The sequence below is a fragment of the Aquarana catesbeiana genome, linkage group LG12 (assembly GCF_042186555.1).
Source record: "Aquarana catesbeiana isolate 2022-GZ linkage group LG12, ASM4218655v1, whole genome shotgun sequence".
Classification (NCBI taxonomy): Eukaryota; Metazoa; Chordata; class Amphibia; order Anura; family Ranidae; genus Aquarana; species Aquarana catesbeiana.
Window position 1 is genome coordinate 154,353,252 of NC_133335.1, and position 21,386 is coordinate 154,374,637.

Below are 21,386 nucleotides of genomic sequence, written 5' to 3' on the forward strand. Positions count from 1 at the left end.
TGTATTAATACCTTAGATTACAGTTTTTCTGTGATCCATATTTGTGTTTCAGATAGACACTAACAGGTGAATAGGTATGGTGTGTTGCTTGGCAGCCTTTCCCATGCCTCACTTGATTAAAAGGCTATCTCCATCCAACACTAACAGTTCAGGTGTGTGAGCCATAGAGGCTATAATCGCTGCCTTGTTTCCTAGAAGATCAAATAGTAAGATCTGCAGTGATATGTGCCTCTAGTTTCACCCACAAGAACACACTCTCTCGCAGGCGGTGGATATATCCTGACAACTGGATACCTGGCAGATATGAAAAGCCAGCATTTTATTTGATTTCTCAATTATTTGCCAGCAATTCATGGAAAAGGGTGCTTAAAATTTGACACATGCCTGTTTCAATAAGCAGTTTAGCTAGAAGCCAGCAAAATCTAAAGCATGGTTAACAAAACCTTTTAAATAATGCTAGATGCGAATAGTAGACTAGAGAACTCTGTTTGTTATAAATAATTGGGACCTTGAGCTGTACTCATCTGTCCTGAACAAGGTAAACACATTGGAGCGCTGGACAATATTCAAAAATAATATGTCTGTCTGGAAGCAGAGTATCTGAAGGACGTTTATACAGCTGTTTTAAGCCTGTATAAACTATACTAAACCAATGACCATCCACATTGGTTATAAAAAGGCCTCTCATCTTCCACTAGAGCATGTAAACCTTCCATCAAGCATTCTCTGTAGTTCAGGTAACTTGCTAAGTATAAGGATGAACATGCATCTAGCTATTAAGAATATATTCTTTAAATAGTGTTTGGCTTCTTGTGCTTGCTTAAAGTACATTTTGGACATGTGTTCCTCTGGTTTCCATGGGTGCTATAAAGCAACAAGGTTAGGATAAGAAAAGTCTTTAATCATCTGTATTTTAATGGTGCACTCAAGTTTGTGTTTTCGGGTCCCTGCTAGACGTTGATTGAGTTGGATTATTCTGAATAGTAGTAAAAGACTGGACAGAACTTAGAGAAGTCATAGTGTAAGCTGGTCGGCCTGTGCCTGGAGGTCCAGAGACTGGTGAACCATAGGTACTCTTAGGGCTTGCATTAGCCTCTTCAGTCTGTTGTTGTATCCTCATCCTTTCCATTTCCCCATGTGATAATGGTGTCCCAGGAGAACACATGGTGTTAGAGGGAATGTAGCAGCAGTCCCTCACTGGATGAAAGGACTCAGAGTCTGCAGGACGTGAGCAGGCATCTGGTGAAACCCTTGTAAAATGGACTTGGTTGTAAGGAATATCTGAAGCCATGGATCCATGGCCAAGGTTCCTGGGCATTGAGGATTCCTGCACCAGATGAAGCGAGTGTGGCATAGGATAGCTGGGCCTTGGTTGTTGTTCATTACAGCTCATATGGCTTGCAGGAGGGGTGGAAACGACTTGGACTGTGTAGGGACATGCTAGTGGTGAGTTGTACTGTTGGGAAGCTAGTAAGGCTTGTAATAAGCGCATCATGTGCTGCAGCTCCTTGCTGAGTTGGGAAACTTCCTGGTTAAGACTGTTGATCTGTAAAATAGAAAGATTATTTTCTTATATTAGCTTATTATATTTCATAAACATAATGAAATCAGTTAAAGGGATTGTAAACCTTTGCTTTAATTTTTTTTTTTAAATAACAAACATTTCATACTTACCTCCACTGTGCAGCTCATTTTGCACAGTGTGGCCCCGAACCTTGTCTTCTGGGGTCCTCCGACGGTGTTTGTGGCTCCTCCTCGCATAGGTAAGCCCTCTAGGAGAAGAGCTCTCCCTGGGGGTTAACGTGTGGGCTCGCTCCCGAGTCCAGCATTTGCGTGCATAGACACAGAATACCGGACTCATCCCCGGCGCCCGCGTCATTAGATTTGATTGACAGCAGCAGGAGCCAATGGCTGCGCTGCTATCAATCTATCCAATCAAGAGCCAAGAACCCCGGGCAGAGAGGAGGAGCACGCTCAGGTGAGTAAAACAGGGGGCTGGGGGGACGGTCAGTGTCAGACGTTTTTTCACCTTAATGCATAGGATGCATTAAGGTGAAAAAACACGACTGTTTATAACCCCTTTAAGCCTATGTAGTATTTGCCTTTTTTTTTTTTTTTTTTCTTTCACTCATTTTTAGTAATTCAGCTATTTCTTGAGGTATGGTAAACTATGTATGTATAAATAAACTATTTTTTGGAAATCTAAAATAAGTTCTGTTGCTTTTACGAGCTGAAATTTAGCACACGCCCATGCACATAGGAGTTATTCATTGTGTTGCTTTCCCATATGTCAGAGAAATCAGCTAGTTGATGTTCAGTAGGTTATGAAACAAAAGATATATACACTCTATGGTCAGAAGTATGTGGGAACCCTCCGAATTATTGTGATCTGGTGTTTTCAGTAAAGATTACTGTATATGCTACAGCATACAGTACACAATTGGTTACTGTTAATGCTATAACATATAGTACAAAACATGTTATTTATTTATTTTTGTAATTCCTTTATTTCTGTTCAAGATGGTACAGTTTAATAGTCAAAAACAGATGACAGTGTATACAAGAAAAACAGAAACGTGTAACAGAAAGAGTTAGATGTTATATCAGCAGTGTCAAATAACGATTCCCTCGGTTATGCACTCTGTAGAATATGTAAGAATGTAAGGGTGAGGCTGTATGATGGAGCTGTCCGTGTGCCAAACTGGGGAGGCTTACAGACTGTTATCTTAAAACCCACTTAGGCTAGTAAAGCTACCAGGGCCATACAGTGAGAAACACATTCACAGCTGACTGGGAGGGATGCCTCCCGAGTACCAGCTGAGCCCAGCCATGGGACACAACAGACGGGTGATGTAAAATAAGATATTCATATTATCTGACAAGACCAGCCCATGACTGGGAACAATTTGGGGAAGAGAGGGCTAGGGGAGAGAGGAAGGACGGGGGGGGGGGAAATAAGACTCCCCAAATGGGGGGGTAAAGTGAGGGGTAGGCAAGGAGGTAGCGGGGTAGAGGGGTGAAGAGGGGGGGGAGAAAGGAAGTTGGAGACGGTGCCCCCCGACTAGGGAGTAACCCGAGCCCCAGGGATTACTCAGGCTGTGCAACCTCTCGGAGGTATGCTTCAGTGTAGATGTAATGTTGCCATGGTCGCCATGTCTCCTGGAAGGCCTCCTCCCTACCGTACAAGGTGGCAGTGAGATCCTCCATGTTTCTTAGTTAATTCACCTTGGCAAATCACTGGGATTTCATTGGTGGAGTCTCTGATCTCCAACACAAAGGGATGCATGCCTTGGCGGCATTCAATAAGTACAAAACATTTTAGACAATTGTGTGCTTCCAATCTTGTTGCAAAAGTTTGGGAAAGGCCGTTTACTCTTCCAGCATGACTGTGCTGCTGTACACAAAACTAGGTCTGTAAAAACATGGTTTGACAAGAATGGTGTGCAGGAACTGGCATGACCTGCATTGATGCTTGCCTTCATTATCCTTTCCATACATAGGAGCATGTATGCATGTATGCAATGCATGTATTTATGTATGTACTGTATGTGCATGTATTAGGGGATATGGGGCATTAACTTTTTTTTTGTTGTTTTCGTTTTTAAAACTTTTTTCTTACATAACTTTTTTGCTGTCACATGCAGGGACCAGTAGCCTATGTGATAGTATATTTATAGTGATGTGGGGGTACAGGTGGCTTTGGAAGTGTTCGGCAGCTGCAGAAAGCCAACAGTTGGCATGTATAGTACAAACAATTTGCCAGCAGGAGTGTGAGTAAACTCGCCCACTGCAATCAATGTAATCCTTACCTCAGAAGCAGCAAAAGGGTTACCTGTCTTCTCTCTTCTGGGGAGGCTTTCCACAAGATTCTGGAGTGTTTCTGTGGGACAGGCTATTTTCCCTAGTGATAAATGTTAATTCTTGTGGTCGAATGTTCTTAGTCTATAGCGTTAGGCTATTTTACCTATTGGCAAATGTTAACTAACGCTATAGACTAAGAACATTCGATCAGCAGGGGAAATAATATGAGAAAGACCTCTGCACTATGGAAAATCCTGAAGTAATGGGTGTTCAGCTGAGCGAGCCTCCAGCTGCAGTGTTAAGCAAAACATTATTACCACTGCTAAATGTGACAGCTTCCTTCTGATTGTTAGGGAGGTGGCACTCACTGGAGTCTAATAATAACAATAACAAACAGGGGGGATAGTGTAAAAAAATAAAAATAAAATAAAAGTATGGGGTCCCCCCAAATTTTGCACTAGACCCTCTGAGTCTGGTATGAGTTTTAATATAAAGCCCTACACAACAAAAAGGGGATGGGCTCCCTCCTAAAATCCATACCAGAGCCTTTTGGTCAATCCCCTGAGGGGTCCCAAATATGGTCATGTCCATATGTGATCAATTATATCACCTGGAATCCCTGTCCCTTTACTTTTATTGCAGCAGGAGTTAAGTGACATCCTATGTACTACTTACTTATTCACATAGGGAGGGCAGGTAGCCCTGTGGGAGCCCCTTATATTTTTTTAATAATTATTTATTACAGGTAATTATATAGCATAAACAATTTATGCAAAGCTTTACATATACCTGTGTGCGGTACGGTGGTGAATAAACCCCTTGACTGTAAGCCCACCAGGTTCTTGGGCAGTGCTAAGCAGGGGCCTACTGCGCCCATGCACTAGGGTACCTTTGCCCGAGGACACGCTCATCACTGTCTGTCCCAGGTGGGAACTGCAGTCACGTGAACAGTCTAACATTAAAGCAGAACTTTACCCATATCGACTTGATAAAAAAAAATAATATTCTTTAGCAAGGAACATACATTCCACATTAATAATTGTGTTACCAAAATGAGTGTGTACTGTTAATTGCCTCTTCCATTGCTCCTGTTTCTTCTTGCTGGGGGCTGTCATTTTGTTGAAGCCCAGAGCTCCTGAACAGCAGTAAATCATAAAGCATAACTAAACCCATCAATACGGTTTAAAAAAACAGTTACATTACTGGAATGCCGGGATTGCTAACTGTCACATCTGCTTGTGTCCTAAACCAAACTGTCAAACCATCAAATGGCTGGTGTCATAACTGATCACATGTGAATGCACATTACTTTTGAGCACTATGCACTACCTTTTTTTACATTTTTTGCACTTTAACAGTGACAAAGCTTTCTTTTAAGCAAAACATGTAGGTTATTTTGGGCTTTGTTAATTTGGGGAGTTTTTTGGTTGTGGGTATGCATGGCTTTAGTGGGGGTATAGCACCTTGGTTTGATGAAAGATAAATGGTGCTCATTAGAGAGGGCATGTGATCTATAATAAGGTAGCATTTGTGGAACTACTGTTATAGACAGATTGGTTGGAGTAGAGCTGTAGAATTGAAGAAACTAAGCAGGAACTACAGCTAGAACTAATGATATAATTATCTGAGCTGAGCTGTAGAACTGTTGAAAGATATCAGTTTATCAGACAGTTTATAGGCATATGTCAGATTATCTATCGTATTGACAGGTAGGGTATTAAAGTATCCTCCTGCAGATTGACAGTTTGCCGCAAAGCCAGCAGATCAGATAAGATCTACTATACAGCCAGAGAGATCCTGTTCAGACTAGAAGAAGGGAAGATATTTATAGTATTAAAGACCCCAGGTTAGATTGTGACCACCATGGTAATCTCTCATCTTTAATTTTTTGAGGTGACCCCTTTAAGAAAAAACACAACACACATGTTTTCAATATTTTATTTGTAAGTCAATAAAAGTTAGGTTTTAAGACCAGTTGCCTTAGGTGTGGTGGGATACACACCCTTGTGTTGTAGATAAATTAGTATAGCCAGAAGCTGATCACTATAAAATTAAGGCATTGTTAGTGAAAAATAGCTTGATGTCATCCACAAACACTGAAATGGCACTTTTAATACCAGACCCTATAGCATTTATAAATGTAAGGGTCCCAACATTGAACCTTGGGGTACACCACTGATAGCTATCTGAATATGGTCTTTTAGCCAGTTTTTTTACAAATGGATTTTTCCAAGCCTGTAGACCTTACACAATAGCCATGTGTGGGGAACTGTGTCAAATGCTTTTGAAAAATTCAAGTATACTTAGTGCTCTTGCTTGGTACATTCACTTGACACAGTAGTACCTTTTACCCCTCTAGTGCTATTATAGGCCCAGAGTAGTTTAGCATATCTGCCATATGACACTTATGCACCCCTTTAGTAACTTTAGACCAGGCTCGACACTGTTAATAAGCTTGACTGAAAGTCTTGCAGAGTAACATAACAATATACAAACATAGTCCAGGACATCCTAACCCTGACTGTCTGTTTAGTGGCTGCCCAGGCATAACTTAGGAAGGGGAAAGTCCATTAACTGGTGGAAGTTCATACTTAGAAGTGCTCCGGTCTCTTGTGGAACTACAAGGCACAGCAGGCTCACAGCAGCTTCCCATGCAGGCTCCTCTCTCCCTCCAGGCAGGTAATTGCTGGCTGTAAAGGGTTACATCTTCCTCTGTGTGTCTCTTGCTGCTTCACATGTGGCAGTATTTGTCTGGGCAGAGCCTTCCCCCTTTTTATATGATACAAAGAGGAGGGCAGAGCCCTGCAAAAAGGTTGCGAGCCAACAGAGGCAGCATTAAAAGATAAGCTCACCTTTATAAAAAAAAAATAACAAATGCAAGTAAAAAAATGTGCATTTATACGTTTTTTTTTTACTAGGAGCCTGCAAAGCAATGCACCTGTGATCAACAGATTGTGGGTGCAATGCAGGGCTCTTGCAGACTGTCAGTGTAAGCTGCCTACTTGTACCTCGTATGGGCAGGCAGTTACACACTGACAGGAAGCATCAATGAACTACCTAGAGCGTTCAACAGCTCCTGGTATTTCCCTGAGAGCTACAAACCATCAGCCGCAAAGGCTGTCGGTACTTATATTTATTTGGAGCACTGCCCCCTTGGGGACTGCTTGGATGTACTGGCTCATTTGCACCTTCATGACCCTGGGAACATTCCAACCCACCTGACACTCTGGGTTCAGACATCTTTGCACCACCTTAAAGTAATAAGTCAATCCACTCAAGGAGTTTATAATCTATTAACCTTTACTGAATAACTCAAGGAAGATTTGGTTGCACAAGGAGGTAATAGATCAACTGAACTTCGGATAACAGTCCTAGTTCATAAGAAGAATTCCTCCACAATAATACAAATTAAAACAATCTGGAGATACCAGTGTCTTATATACACGTATGTACAACGGAGTACCGCTTGAACATGACCTGAAAGGATAAGCAAGAGTTAAGACATTATTTCTGGCAAGAATTCTAAAGGGGAAACCCAGGCCGGCCTATTCAACTTTAATCCTAATGAGAGATCAATTAAGCAAGAATAGTATGAGGGCCCTTTAAGTAATAAAGACAGTAATGTCCCAGTTGCAGGCCTGATGGTCTTCGCTAGCAGTTGGAGTTTGTTAACTATATCCCATAAGGTGCAGTAACAAGGCAATGGTATTTCTTGGTAAGGTTGATGCAACAGGTGTACATATATACAATGTTCAAATAGAGATGCGGTAAAGTGTTTCCCCAGGGTAAAGCTGTCTGTGCACAGTGTCCCAGTGAAGCAACAAAGGAAGGTTTGTAAAGGTGGGCAATTGCCCTCTCACCAACGACCAGACTGATTCAATGCCTTCTGAACAGCGATTCCTGAAGAGGTGTCCTTGCAGCGGTTCCACTCGCGATGATCATCCGATGAACAGCACAAAGCGCGGGTTGTTGGACTATGAGGCTGATGCTGGATAGATGCCTGATGATCAGCAAGCAGGAATGGGCCCTTCTCGGCCAGGTTGGAATCTTGTACACCTTGAGGTAGGCCACGACCTCACCCTCTCCAAACAGAGAGGTCAGTCACACACCAGGCCCAGGAGGAAGAGAGCATAATGTGTGTCTCTGGTCTCTTTTATGCTCTTCCCAGCATTCTCCCTGATGATAGCATCCCTGGGATATGAAGTCTGGGTGCATAGTCATAAAGAGTAATTGCCATTCTGAGGAACTACTAATCCCAGAATCAATTTGGGTCGGCTCACAGATATGATGTCAGTTAGTGATGCTGGGCATTAGAGAGACAATACAGTACATAGAAATGACGCGGAATTGCGAAGCGTTGCAATTGTAGTCCACATTGCTACATTCTCCCCCTACTTGAAAGTCTTTGGTCCCTGAAGACAGAATACAACCTGCGGGATCACCCCTACTGTATCATAAGAAATGAATGGTTAATTGCATGACAAACCAGAAGTTGTCAATAGTATATTTAATCCTAAATATCGGTTAGAAACCAGAAATGGTAAACCAACATATAGGCTAAATGGAAGGCGCTCAGAAAAAATATATAGGTAAACCTTGCAGTGTACAATGATGGTGACCACCTCTAATGGTCAATCGGTTACCTAGGTATAAACAATAAAAGTATACTTTGCAGTGTACAATAGTGGTGATACCCTCTATTAGTGAATCAATCACCTAAATACAATAATGGTGATACCTTCTATTAGTGAATCAATCACCAATCACCTAAGTGTAGCACACTAAAATAGCACAGTATCCAGTAGAATCATTCGAGGTGCTATTATAAGCATAAACCACTGCAGCTATATGGTCTCCCTAGTGCTGTTTCTTCTCTTCTTCTCCAAGGGAAGGGTTCCCAATATGTTCAGCAGGGTTCGGTTAAAACACTCAGGTTGTGGATCCCCTTGAGGGTGGTAAGGAGTAGTCCTGGATTGCTTTCTATTTAAGAGCTCACACAGTGTTCTGGTCAGCTTGCTCTCAAAATTCCGACCCTGATCCGAATGTAGGCGCTGAGGCAGCCTATAGTGAACGAAGAACTTTTCCACTAGAGTTTTTGCTACTGTACTGGCTTGCTGGTCCCTAGTGGGGAAAGCTTGAGCATAACGGGTAAAATGATCTGTCACAACCAGGACATTACTCTGTCCACTCAGGTCAGGTTCCAAGCACAAGAAATCAATGCACACCAACGCCAATTGTCCCTGGCTTTGAAGATGGCCCATTGGGGCTGCCCTTTCTGGCAAAGTCTTTCTCTGAATGCATCTGCTGCAAGACGACAGTAGCTTTCCACCTCAGTTCTCATGGATGGACAATAAAATCAGTCTCTAACTAACTTGAAGGTTCTATCTGGACCTAAGTGGCCATGATCATCATGGAGAGCGGTCAACACTACTAGTCAGTATTTCTCAGGGAGGAACAGTTGACAAACACCCTCTAGTACCTCAGATGGACCTCTCCAGTATATGAGTCCATCTTCCAACCGCATTTGTTTCCATTCTCTATGGATGACTTTGGCTCCCTCAACGGGACTACTCAGCAGCATTTGAGGGTTCTGGGTGGCTAACGATTTCCTCACAAGGGACCTTCATGTTGGTCCTGTCTCATGTCCTTTCACAGGGGTGACTCCCACAGCTTTGGCCCCTATGACCCCTTGGTGTTTATGCTCTACTCCTTGACATACAGCTTCTCCTTCCAAGGGCAATTTTAAGTGAAACGAAAACAGAAACAAAAATGGACTTTGTAGGCACCAAATGCATAACATTTGCAGGGATGAAATCCTACAATCATTTTAAGATATGTAAGAAAAATCTCTACATGTTTCGCAATATGAATGCTTCTTCAGGAGCTTATTAAATATTCTACAGGAGAGGGAAAAATTGCAAGCAGTCAATAGCAAGAAACAAAAAAGATTATAATATTAACTACCACAATTGAGGAAGCATAAGGGCTCCTGGACTCCTTGATGACCCCTGAACTCTTCAGTTCATCCAACTGCTCTTGAAGATCCTCCAGATCACATAAAAGGATTCGCCTAGCTCTTTCATGAAAAGGCTTATCTTCAGTTAGTCGAATTCGATGTTGAGCACTCCGTGCACAGCCCACATCAAAGTCATTCCTGGAGAACATTTTCTCCCATTGGGCTATTTGAGCTTTGATCCTCTTCTCCCATCCGGAGGTTAGATTTGGGCAGTGGACTGTAGTCTCTCTTCCATCTCCCTTTTAAACTAGCTCATTTCCTGTCACGGAAGTGGCAGCACTCACTTTCCCAATCACCATCCTGGGCTTTAGGCTGATTGGATGACTGGTGGCGTTCCTTACACTGACCGGAATTTGCCCCCCGTTTTTCAGTAAGGCTTTAGTGGGTATGATCTCTGGGACCACCTCTATTCCATTTCCTCCTCTGTTGATTAAGCTTATACCATCACATAGGGACCCAGCTGGTCCCAGGACAGCTTAACCGTGGCTTTCAAGCAGGCTCTCTCGCCCAGCTTCAACACCCTTTCATGGGCATCCAATCACCACAGTCTTCCCACTCCTTCCTCGGGGGCCTTCTTCTTTTGCAACACTCTTTGGAAAGCAGCTGAGGATGGATCTTTCCGACTGGGACACCCTCCAAGGCCAGTGGAGTGAGTAGTCTTCACACCAGATTAGTGTTGGTGCCTATTAACAAGGAATTTCAGCCTGTCCCAGGAGGTCGGGGCAGACAACTGCCAATGTATCAAAAGTGTCTGGTTTTCCAGCCAAGGCGGTGTCAAATGTTATCATCATGGGTATGTATCCATCATATGGGCACTTCTGGGTCCCTATGCCCCAATCTTGAGACACAAAGGGATGTCTCAAGTATTTGTGGTTAAAGTCTCGGTACAGCAACGTCACCTTGGCTCTAGTATCTAGTAGAGCTTGAGTGTAGATACCCTCTACCTGCATTGAGACTATAGGGGAGGGCCCCACTAAGTTCTTTGGCAGGTTCCCAGCGGGTGACTCTATAGCTTGTGCTCTAATCAGCCTCCTTGAAGGCAGTGGAGTTGGTCTAACTATTTGCTCAGTAAGGTGTGCATTGATTTCTTGCCCCCGTCTTTCCTTCCCAAGGGTTTTGTTTCTTTTGGTTTTCTCGGTAACTAAGGGGAAAGGGTAACATGGGGCTTGCGGCCCCTTTTCTTCTTAGATCTTCTCTTGACTTTGGAGCACAGTTTTCCCTCTGGACTTTCAATTAGCTCCTTCACTGTCTCCTGAAGTTTCCCGCCGGCTTTGGGAAGAGTAACTTCTGTAAGGCTTTCAGAACCTCTGTGAGTAATTGAGGGCTGATGCTGGTCTTGGGACACTCAGCCGAAAGTGTCCACCTTCTCCACACCCGTAACATCTCTTTTCTTGCCCTTGGAAAGTTTTGACTTTCGCTTACTGGAAAGCAAAAAGCATGATCCAATTTGTGCCTTGAGGTTGGAAAAATATCCTTCCTAGTCCCCCAGGAGGCAATCGGATATTCCCTGGATCAACACTGCATAGCTTGGTGTCATCTGCTAACAAGTCTGCTTAAAAAGTAAGGGTCCCAACACTGAACCTTGTGGTACACCACTGATAACCTTAGGCCATTCAGAGTATAAATCATTAACCACTACTCTCTGAATACGGTCTTTCAGCCAGTTTTCTATCCATTTACAAACTGATTTTTTTCAAGCCTGTAGACTGTACCTTACATATTAGTCGTGTGTGTGTGTGGAACTGTGTTAAACGCTTTTGCAAAATCCTAGTATACTACGTCCACAGCCAGTCCTTTGTTCAAGCTTTTGCTTTACTCCTCATAAAAAAGGAAACAGATTTGTTTGACAACTTTGACCTTTTGTGAATCTATGCTGACTATTGCTTAAAATATTATTTTCTAGCAAAAACACAATGATAAAAGTAGCTTGTAGTTACTTGGACTTTCATGCGTTTTTAAATATAGGCATCGCATTGGCCTTACGCCAAGCCAGTGGTACTATGTCAGTTATTAAAGAGTATCTAAAAATTAGAAATAATGGCTTAGAAATAACAGAGCTCAACTTTCAAGATCCTTGGGTGTAAGCCATCTGGTTCAGGTGTTTTTTTCACAGTCACCTAACTAAAGGCAAACTATTACATACATATAACAAACACTACAGCTATTATTCTTAAGCCCCCTTTCACACAGGATGGATCAGTTTTGACGGACTCCGCTTGTTTAGCGGGGATCGCTCCATTGATCCCCGCTGAGCAGGCGGATGATAGGTCCATCTCCGCTCACTGTGCAGACCTATGAGAGCCCCACTCTCCTCTATGGGGAAATCGGATGAAAACGGACAACCTGTCTGTTTTCATCCGATTCCATCTGATCCAACCCACTTGAGGGATGGCGAACACATTGCCATACATCTGTTTTCAACGGATCTTGTCGGATCGGATGGCAGGCGGGTGTCAGCAGACACATATCCACTGACATCCGCCTCCCCATAAAAGTCAATGCTGAAAAACGGACAGGCGGATCCGCTTTACAGGTGCTACAGGGCTAAAAATAGCGACTGCATAGCGCCTCTTATGTCTCTAGAGTGTGAAAGCTCGAGCGGTGCCCTTGCAGGATGGTAAAAAAAGTCCTGCAAGCCGCATCTTTGCAGCGCTATAGGAGTGGTGTATACACCGCTCCTAAAGTGCCCCTGCCCATTGAAAACAACGGGGCAGCACTGCTAAACCACCGGCATAGCGCAGCGGTGGTTTTAACCCTTTTTCGGTCGCTAGCGGGGGTTAAAACCGCCCTGCTAGTGGCCAAATAGAGCGCCACTAAAACGACGTTTTTTTAGCACTGCTTTACCGCCGACGCCTGCCTGCCCCAGTCTGAAAGTAGCCTTAAAGTCACAATGGAAGGGTCGCCAGTGGTTTTGGAAAGGGATGCCCAAGGTAATAGAGGTGATATGTTCAGTTGTCCACAAACTTTTGGCCATGTAGTATAGTGAAGGATCTCTTAAAAATTAAAGTTGAACTTTGCTAATAAAAGTAGTCTGTTATTAAAAGCTTTTCCTTAATTCTACTTATTTTTTCTTTCTTTGCCTTCTAAAGCAGGGGTCTTCAAACTTTCTAAAGAAAGGGCCAGTTTATTTTCCTTCAGATTTTGGGAGGGGGCAGACTAGACAGCGGGAGTGGAAATTTTCCTGGCATTAGTGGGAGTAAACATTGCCACATTTGGTATTAGGGTGAGGAATAGTGCTCCATCGTTGGTATTAAAGGGAGCAATAGTGCTCCATTATTAGTGTCAGTGGGAGAAATGGTGCCCCATTGTTGGTGTCAGTTGACAGAATAGTGTCTTGTATCAGCGGGAGAAATAGTGCCCCAAGGGTCGAATAAAGGTAAGCAAAGGGCCGCATCCAGGCCACGGAAAGCAGTTTGGAGACCCCCGTTCTAAAGCATTATTGCATTCTTTTCTCTTTCTTTCTTTCTTTCATGCGCGGTCATGGAACACCAAATGAAATGCGTATCCTTTTTTTCACACAAATAGAGCTTTCTTTTGGTGGCATTTGATCACCACTGAGTTTTTTATTTTTTTATTATATAAAAGAAAAAAGTCCAAGAAAAAAGTTAGAAAATTCAAATTTCTTCATACATTTAGGCAAAATGTATTCTACTACATGTCTTTGTTAAAAAAAATTCCAGTAAGTGTATATTGATTGGTTTGCGTGAAAGTTATAGCGTCTACAAACTATGGCATATGTAGCGCTGGTAGATTTTTATCTACCGCTGATAGGTAAATTTAGTGGGTCGCTTATTATAGTTAGATTTGCCTCTGTTCCAGCTTGGCTGACGTTGCATGCAGTTCCACATTGTGTCGGCAGGTGTTGGAAAAGCAACGTGTTGAAGCGAATGAGTGCTCCTCTGTCCCGGAGATAACTCGGTGGAGGTGGTCCTCCGAGTTGCATTCTGGGAGAGGGTATTTATGGGACAGACGCCATGATTTAAGGTTCGTTTTCAGCCACCTGCTGGCCCTCCTGGCCAACAAGTATGCACTAGGAATACCACCTCGTGGTCTTCCGTTCCGGAGGTCCGTGTTGCTGTGGCGCGTGGGTGGGCCCAGAAGCCTGTCTGGGGCCTACCACAGCAGCGGAGGAATGGTCCTGAGCTGTCTAACCTGAGTGATGAAGTTTTACAACCAAGAAGATCCCAGGGGAGGACCCGTCATGGAAGGATCATGCAGAGTGCTGGTTTGGAGAGGGGCCTGGTGACTCGGTTGGAGGACGCATTCCGAAGTAGTCTTACAGTATAGTACTGCCGGGTTGGCTTAAAGGTCCAAGTACTGTATCTGACATTCATCATAAACCAATACATCCTGTGGCAGAGGATTGTACGGGTTTTATTCCAGATAAGTCTGTGTCAGAGCCTTTTGTTCATGCTACGTGCTGGCTGCTAGGCAAGTGAGAGATGTCTATCCAGGCGGGCAAAGATTAAATCCTACGAAAGGGGGACTATTCAATTGCAAGTGTTCAATTACAAAGAATGTTCTGAAGACATACAACAGAAAGGTATTTGAGCTTCCCTGCAGCTTTCCTGCTACCTCTTTCCTGCTACTTCCCTTGTTCGTCTAGACCCGGTGCCGGTGAAACAGAGGTGTCGAGAGTGAAGTTAATAAGCCCGCTTAAACCAGCAGCTCCACTGAGAGTTATTGCTACATGTGGGGGCTCGTCCGGGATTTGTTAGCCGTCAATTCTCACAACCTGGAGAGGTGTTTCACCAGGAGTTTACGGTGAGAACTGGACTTTGTCATTTTCTCAGGAGAAGAAGAGGTTAAAAGTTGCAGGACTTTATTTCTGAGATCAGAAGAACAAGTGGGAGGAGTCTACCCTACTTGATACCACGTGGGACGCGTGTATGTGTTTGGCGCCAGAGAGGAAGAGAGGCCTCATGATCGTGCTGAGAAGATCAGAGTGTGGCCATGTCTTTTTCGGCGATGCAGTCAATTATGGGACCAAGACTAGTTCCAGCGAGCACCGTGTCGAGTACTGTGTTGACCGGAACTCTGCTTACAGATACCGGTATTCGTCTGAAGCCGCAGGGGAGGATTGTTCTCTACACCGTTGGAGATATCGAAGGACCGGGCATGATTTGCCACAAATGTGAGGGACTGGCCGTACATTTCTGTCCATTTGGTCGCTGCCCGCAATGTGGAGAATATTTGTTTGTGGTGGAGCAACCTACCATGTCGCCCCGTGCTTATCGTATGGACTGGGCTACAGGTGTCGACATAGTAGAAGCTGCTACTTCTGCTGGAAGAGAATGGCAGGCCGTGACTTTGCCTGTCGCTACAGAGAATGTTCCGGAGAGAGACACTGCTGTTACCGATTCATCAGCGGACATTACTTTGATTTCCGCGTCCACTACACCTATCCCTGTTGTACCTGTCCAGAAGAAGGTGGGATATGTGAAGGCTTCCCGCGGCAGTGGTCGAGGCCTACCCCAGAGACAACCCGAACTGGATCCAACAAAGTCCACGTCAGGAATGGGTGAGCAATTGTTGGGGAATGTATCTGGGACTGTAAATAGATATATGCCAGCAGAAGAACTGGGAGATTCGGAGATAGAATCCATCATCTCTCCGGTGATGATGACCTATTTGAGACTATGTCGCAAGAGTTGTTATGGGCCCAAGGCAAGGATGTCGCCTCTGCCATGACTTTCCCTGAATGGACAGCCCTGAGTTCTGGGAAGGCATCACCCTGTGTGGAGCCACACAGCACTATAAATGAGACATTGTCAAAAGTTACTAGTTCACTTCAGACACCGGCTGGGTCTATGGTGAGCAAGTCATTGGATTCGTGTGTGCCTCCTGGTATGGGGAAAAATAGATCCTTACCGAAATGTGCACGTTTGCAGAGAATGTTGAACAAGCGTGTCGCTACGGAGTATGGTTTGGAGTTCCCATATGTCCCTCAGGACATAATGCAAGTGATTGAAGCTAACCGGGGGCTTTGGTACAGTGAAGCTGTTTGGAACTATTTGCCTGTGCCTAAGCCTGTCCGGAAAACTGGTTGTTCTGTTGCTATGGATGAACGTTACAGTGGATGTTTTATGCACTGGAATTATGGTCGGCACATTCATGCTGACAAAGTGGTCATTTGCAGACCCGGAAGAGATGACGTTGTGTATTTCATCACTACAGTGGATAAACTGGGAAAGACACTGACATTGCCAGATCCCCGGTTTTATTGGTAATTATGGACAAAAGAACTTTGAGTTAGTTAGTTAGTTAGTGTCAGTGCATAGAGATCTTCCTGGTCAAGATCTGAATACTCATCTCAGAGTTTTAAATCCAAGAACTTCTTTTTTGCTAGCCGGATTTTCTTCATTTAAGAAAAATTGTGTATATATAGGGATGGACTCCTAAAGATTAATCTGATATAGATAATGGGAAGAGAGTTTCATTTTTTTCAAATGAGACTTTGCTCCTGAAACAGTATAGGTTGCATGTATGTTTAATATGTTTTCCTTTTCAGGAACTATTTGATTTCCTATCAAGCTGTTAGGCTTTTCAGCTAAAATAGATAGTGAGGCTGTGTACAGTCATAGGATGGTTTTGTTTGCGGATGTGAACATAATGTTTTACTATGGAAGAGCCCTGGGGCCATCATAAAAAAAAAAAACTGAATTCTGACTTTGAAACTCAGAATTCTGAGATTGAAATTCAGAATTGTAAGTTTAAAAAAATAAATATATACAGAATTCTGAGATTAAAAGTCAGAATTCTGAGATTAAAAGTCAGAATTCTGAGTTTCAAAGTCAGAATTCTGAGATTAAAAGTCAGAATTCTGAGATTCAGAGATTTAAAGTCAGAATTCTGAGATTAAAAGTCAGAATTCTGAGATTAAAAGTCAGAATTCTGAGTTTCAAAGTCAGAATTCTGAGTTTATAAATATAGTAGTCTATAGGAAGATTTTAGGACCAATGAGCAATAATGTAGTAACACCCACAGACCATCATTCTGCAGACATACATGTCTTCTGCTCTGTATATGAATATGTAAATCTATCTTAGTTACAGCACACAGTATAGGGAAGCAGGCAGTGTTGGATTCTCTGGTTCCTCTGCTGTCTTATCCTTCTCTGTCATCTGCTCCAACATAAAGAGCCATGCTGAAAACATGTGTATTGTGGGGGTGGGGGGGGGGGGCACAGCTTCTATAGATAACAGAACACAATGGCCAGCACAGCACAGCTCTGCACCCCAACTTGTAGGAAACATTGCCACTTTTGCCCCTACATGAGGGAATTGCGAATTGCTAGAAAGCAGCAGGACAATGTGTGTCTATGTTCATAATGAATGGATCATAGCAATTACTTGTCTGGACTAATAGAGATGTTTCACATACAATTAACCTCATTTTAAACATAAAAGCAAATATAACCATTACTGAGAGATAGCATAGTGGTTAGAGCAGCAGACTTATATTGGTGAAGTTGTGGGTTCTAGACCAGATCAGGGCATTTTTTTATACATATATATTTTAAAATATGAGATAGTGAGGGCTTAAATTGTATTTTATCAATATATCCAAAACTGATTTCAAGGTATATTAACAAAGACACACTGATATATTGAGCACACAAAGTTGTGGTATATGCTGCCTACTATACATTAGAGAGTAGAGATTTCAAAGAAAAAACTGTGTATATATTAGGGTGATCAGATGGGATCATTAGGGTGTCATCTTCAGTTTCCCCTGGGGGGCAGTTCACAATTCCAGGAGACTGGTCATAACGAATCGATCATAATTCACTCGTCTGGATTAATACAGTTCTTTCACAGAGAATTAACCTCTTATTAAACATAGAAAGCAACAGTTAAGAACCCTTAAGTGATAGTATAGTAGATAGTATGGTAGAGTGCCAGGCCTATAGTGTTCAAGGTTCTGGTTCTTATCCAATTCAAAGCACGTTTTTTAATTATATATATATTTTCAATATATTGATTTTATATTAAACTTATTTTAAACAATAAGTTACTGAGAACTTAAATTGTATTTTATTGATATATCCAAATTGATTTCAAGGCATATTAACAAAGACATATTGATAAAATTGTTGTATAAACTGACTAATATAAATTAGAGAGTAGGGATTTTTTTTACAAATCTGTGTATATATTGGGATGATTTTGGTGACATGGGGCCAGTTCTCAATTTCAGAATTCCAGCTGCATGATAACCATCATATCTCACAACTCAACCACCGATGCAGGGGCATTTTTCCATCCAGTGACACCACCGATGCAGGGTCAGTTTTCCCATCTAATGACACCACCGATGCAGGGTCATTTTTCCTATCCAATGACACCACCGATGCAGGGTCATTTTTCCTATCCAATGACACCACCGATGCAGGGTCATTTTTCCTATCCAATGACACCACCGATGCAGGGTCATTTTTCCTATCCAATGACACCACCGATGCATGGTCATTTTTCCTATCCAATGACATCACCGATGCAGGGTCATTTTTTTCCATGCAATAACACTACCGATGCAGGGTCATTTTTTCCATCCAGTGACACCACCGATGCAGGGTCATTTTGTTTCCATCTAGTGACACCACCGATGCAGGGTCATTTTTTTCCATCCAATGACACCACCGATGCAGGGTCATTTTGTTTCCATCTAGTGACACCACCGATGCAGCGTCATTTTTTTCCATCCAATGACACCACCGATGCAGGGTCATTTTTTTCCATCCAATGACACTACCGATGCAGGGCCATTTTTTTCCATCCAATGACACCACCGATGCAGGGCCATTTTTTTCCATCCAATGACACCACCGATGCAGGGCCATTTTTTTCCATCCAATTACACCACCGATGCAGGGTCATTTTTTTCCATCCAATGACACTACCGATGCAGGGCCATTTTTTTCCATCCAATGACACCACCGATGCAGGGCCATTTTTTTCCATCCAATGACACTACCGATGCAGGGTCATTTTTTCCATCCAGTGACACCACCGATGCAGGGTCATTTTTTTCCATCCAATGACGCCACCGATGCAGGGCCATTTTTTTCCATCCAATGACGCCACCGATGCAGGGTCATTTTTTTCCATCCAATGACACTACCGATGCAGGGCCATTTTTTTCCATCCAATGACGCCACCGATGCAGGGCCATTTTTTTCCATCCAATGACGCCACCGATGCAGGGTCATTTTGTTTCCATCTAGTGACACCACCGATGCAGGGTCATTTTTTTCCATCCAGTGACACCACCGATGCAGGGTAATTTTTTTCATCCAGTGACACCACCGATGCAGGGTAATTTTTTTCTATCCAATGACACCACCGATGCAGGGCCATTTTTTTTCTATCCAATGACACCACCGATGCAGGGCCATTTTTTTCCATCCAATGACACCACCGATGCAGGGTCATTTTTTTCATCCAGTGACACCACCGATGCAGGGTCATTTTTTTCCATCCAGTGACACCACCGATGCAGGGTCATTTTTTTCATCCAGTGACACCACCGATGCAGGGTCATTTTTTTCTATCCAGTGACACCACCGATGCAGGGCCATTTTTTTTCTATCCAATGACACCACCGATGCAGGGTCATTTTTTTCCATCCAATGACACCACCGATGCAGGGCCATTTTTTCCATCCAATGACACCACCGATGCAGGGCCATTTTTTCCATCCAATGACACCACCGATGCAGGGTCATTTTTTTCCATCCAATGACACCACCGATGCAGGGTCATTTTGTTTCCATCCAGTGACACCACCGATGCAGCGTCATTTTTTTCCATCCAATGACACCACCGATGCAGGGTCATTTTTTCCATCCAGTGACACCACCGATGCAGGGCCATTTTTTTCCATCCAATGACACCACCGATGCAGGGCCATTTTTTTCCATCCAATGACGCCACCGATGCAGGGTCATTTTGTTTCCATCTAGTGACACCACCGATGCAGGGTCATTTTTTTCCATCCAATGACACTACCGATGCAGGGTCATTTTTTCCATCCAGTGACACCACCGATGCAGGGCCATTTTTTTCCATCCAATGACACCACCGATGCAGGGCCATTTTTTTCCATCCAATGACGCCACCGATGCAGGGCCATTTTTTTCCATCCAATGACGCCACCGATGCAGGGTCATTTTGTTTCCATCTAGTGACACCACCGATGCAGGGTCATTTTTTTCCATCCAGTGACACCACCGATGCAGGGTCATTTTTTCCATCCAGTGACACCACCGATGCAGGGTCATTTTGTTTCCATCTAGTGACACCACCGATGCAGGGTCATTTTTTTCCATCCAGTGACACCACCGATGCAGGGTCATTTTTTTCATCCAGTGACACCACCGATGCAGGGCCATTTTTTTCCATCCAATGACACCACCGATGCAGGGTCATTTTTTTCATCCAGTGACACCACCGATGCAGGGTCATTTTTTTCCATCCAGTGACACCACCGATGCAGGGTCATTTTTTTCATCCAGTGACACCACCGATGCAGGGTCATTTTTTTCCATCCAGTGACACCACCGATGCAGGGTCATTTTCCCATCCAGTGACACCACCGATGCAGGGTCATTTTTTTCATCCAGTGACACCACCGATGCAGGGCCATTTTTTTTCTATCCAATGACACCACCGATGCAGGGCCATTTTTTTCCATCCAATGACACCACCGATGCAGGGTCATTTTTTTCCATCCAATGACACCACCGATGCAGGGCCATTTTTTCCATCCAATGACACCACCGATGCAGGGCCATTTTTTCCATCCAATGACACCACCGATGCAGGGTCATTTTTCTTGTTCACTACTATTAGCCCCTTATGTGTGCTCCAGTTTTAAACTCTAAGACCCCTTTCACACCGAGCTGCCTATAGCGTCCGCTTTAAAACGCAGCTATTTTTATAGGCGTTTTACCGTCGGATTAGCGGCGCATTTTGGCCGCTAGGGGGGCACTTTTACCCCCCGCTAGCGGCAGAGAAAGGGTTAGAACCGCCCGCAATGCACCGCAATAGCGGTGTTTTGCCGGCGGTATCCCAGTGCTGCCCCATTGATTTCAATGGGGAGCAGCGGTGGAGGAGCGGTAAACACATTACTCCAAAGAAGCTGCTGACAGGACTTTTTTCATGTCCTGCCAGCACAGCGCTCCGGTGTGAAAGTCCTCGGGGCTTTCACACTGGAGACAATGATGCAGCTGTTTGAGGGCGGATTTCAGGCGCTATTTTTAACGCTATAGTGCCTGCAAAACGCATACATACTACAAATATATATATATATATTTACAAATACAGTATTTTGCTCTGCATGCCACTATTTTCCCAGAATCCCCACCTGAGAGGGGGGAGGGGCACAGTAACCAGTGTATATAATGGCAGTGCAGGCCATGAGCTGTATGTACTGGCTGTGTCAGGGCAGAGATTAAACACAATGTAGTGTCAGGGCAGTGAGCAGAGTGTAATAGCAGTTCTGTCCAATCAGCAGTATATGAGGCAATGCCGACATCCCAAGTCTCCCATAATTGATGGCGGGGCTC

At 43.7% G+C, this 21,386-nt stretch overlaps 1 protein-coding gene across 1 annotated transcript in view; it reads right to left on the bottom strand.

The window, feature by feature from the left end:
• The window catches only part of KCNH4 (potassium voltage-gated channel subfamily H member 4), a gene marked incomplete at its 3' end in the record, with an annotated part of 923,392 nt that continues 902,006 nt past the window's right edge, over positions 1-21,386 (bottom strand). The window contains 1 exon segment of the mRNA XM_073606110.1: positions 1-1,546. Within this exon segment, the coding sequence (XP_073462211.1) occupies positions 926-1,546 (621 nt within the window).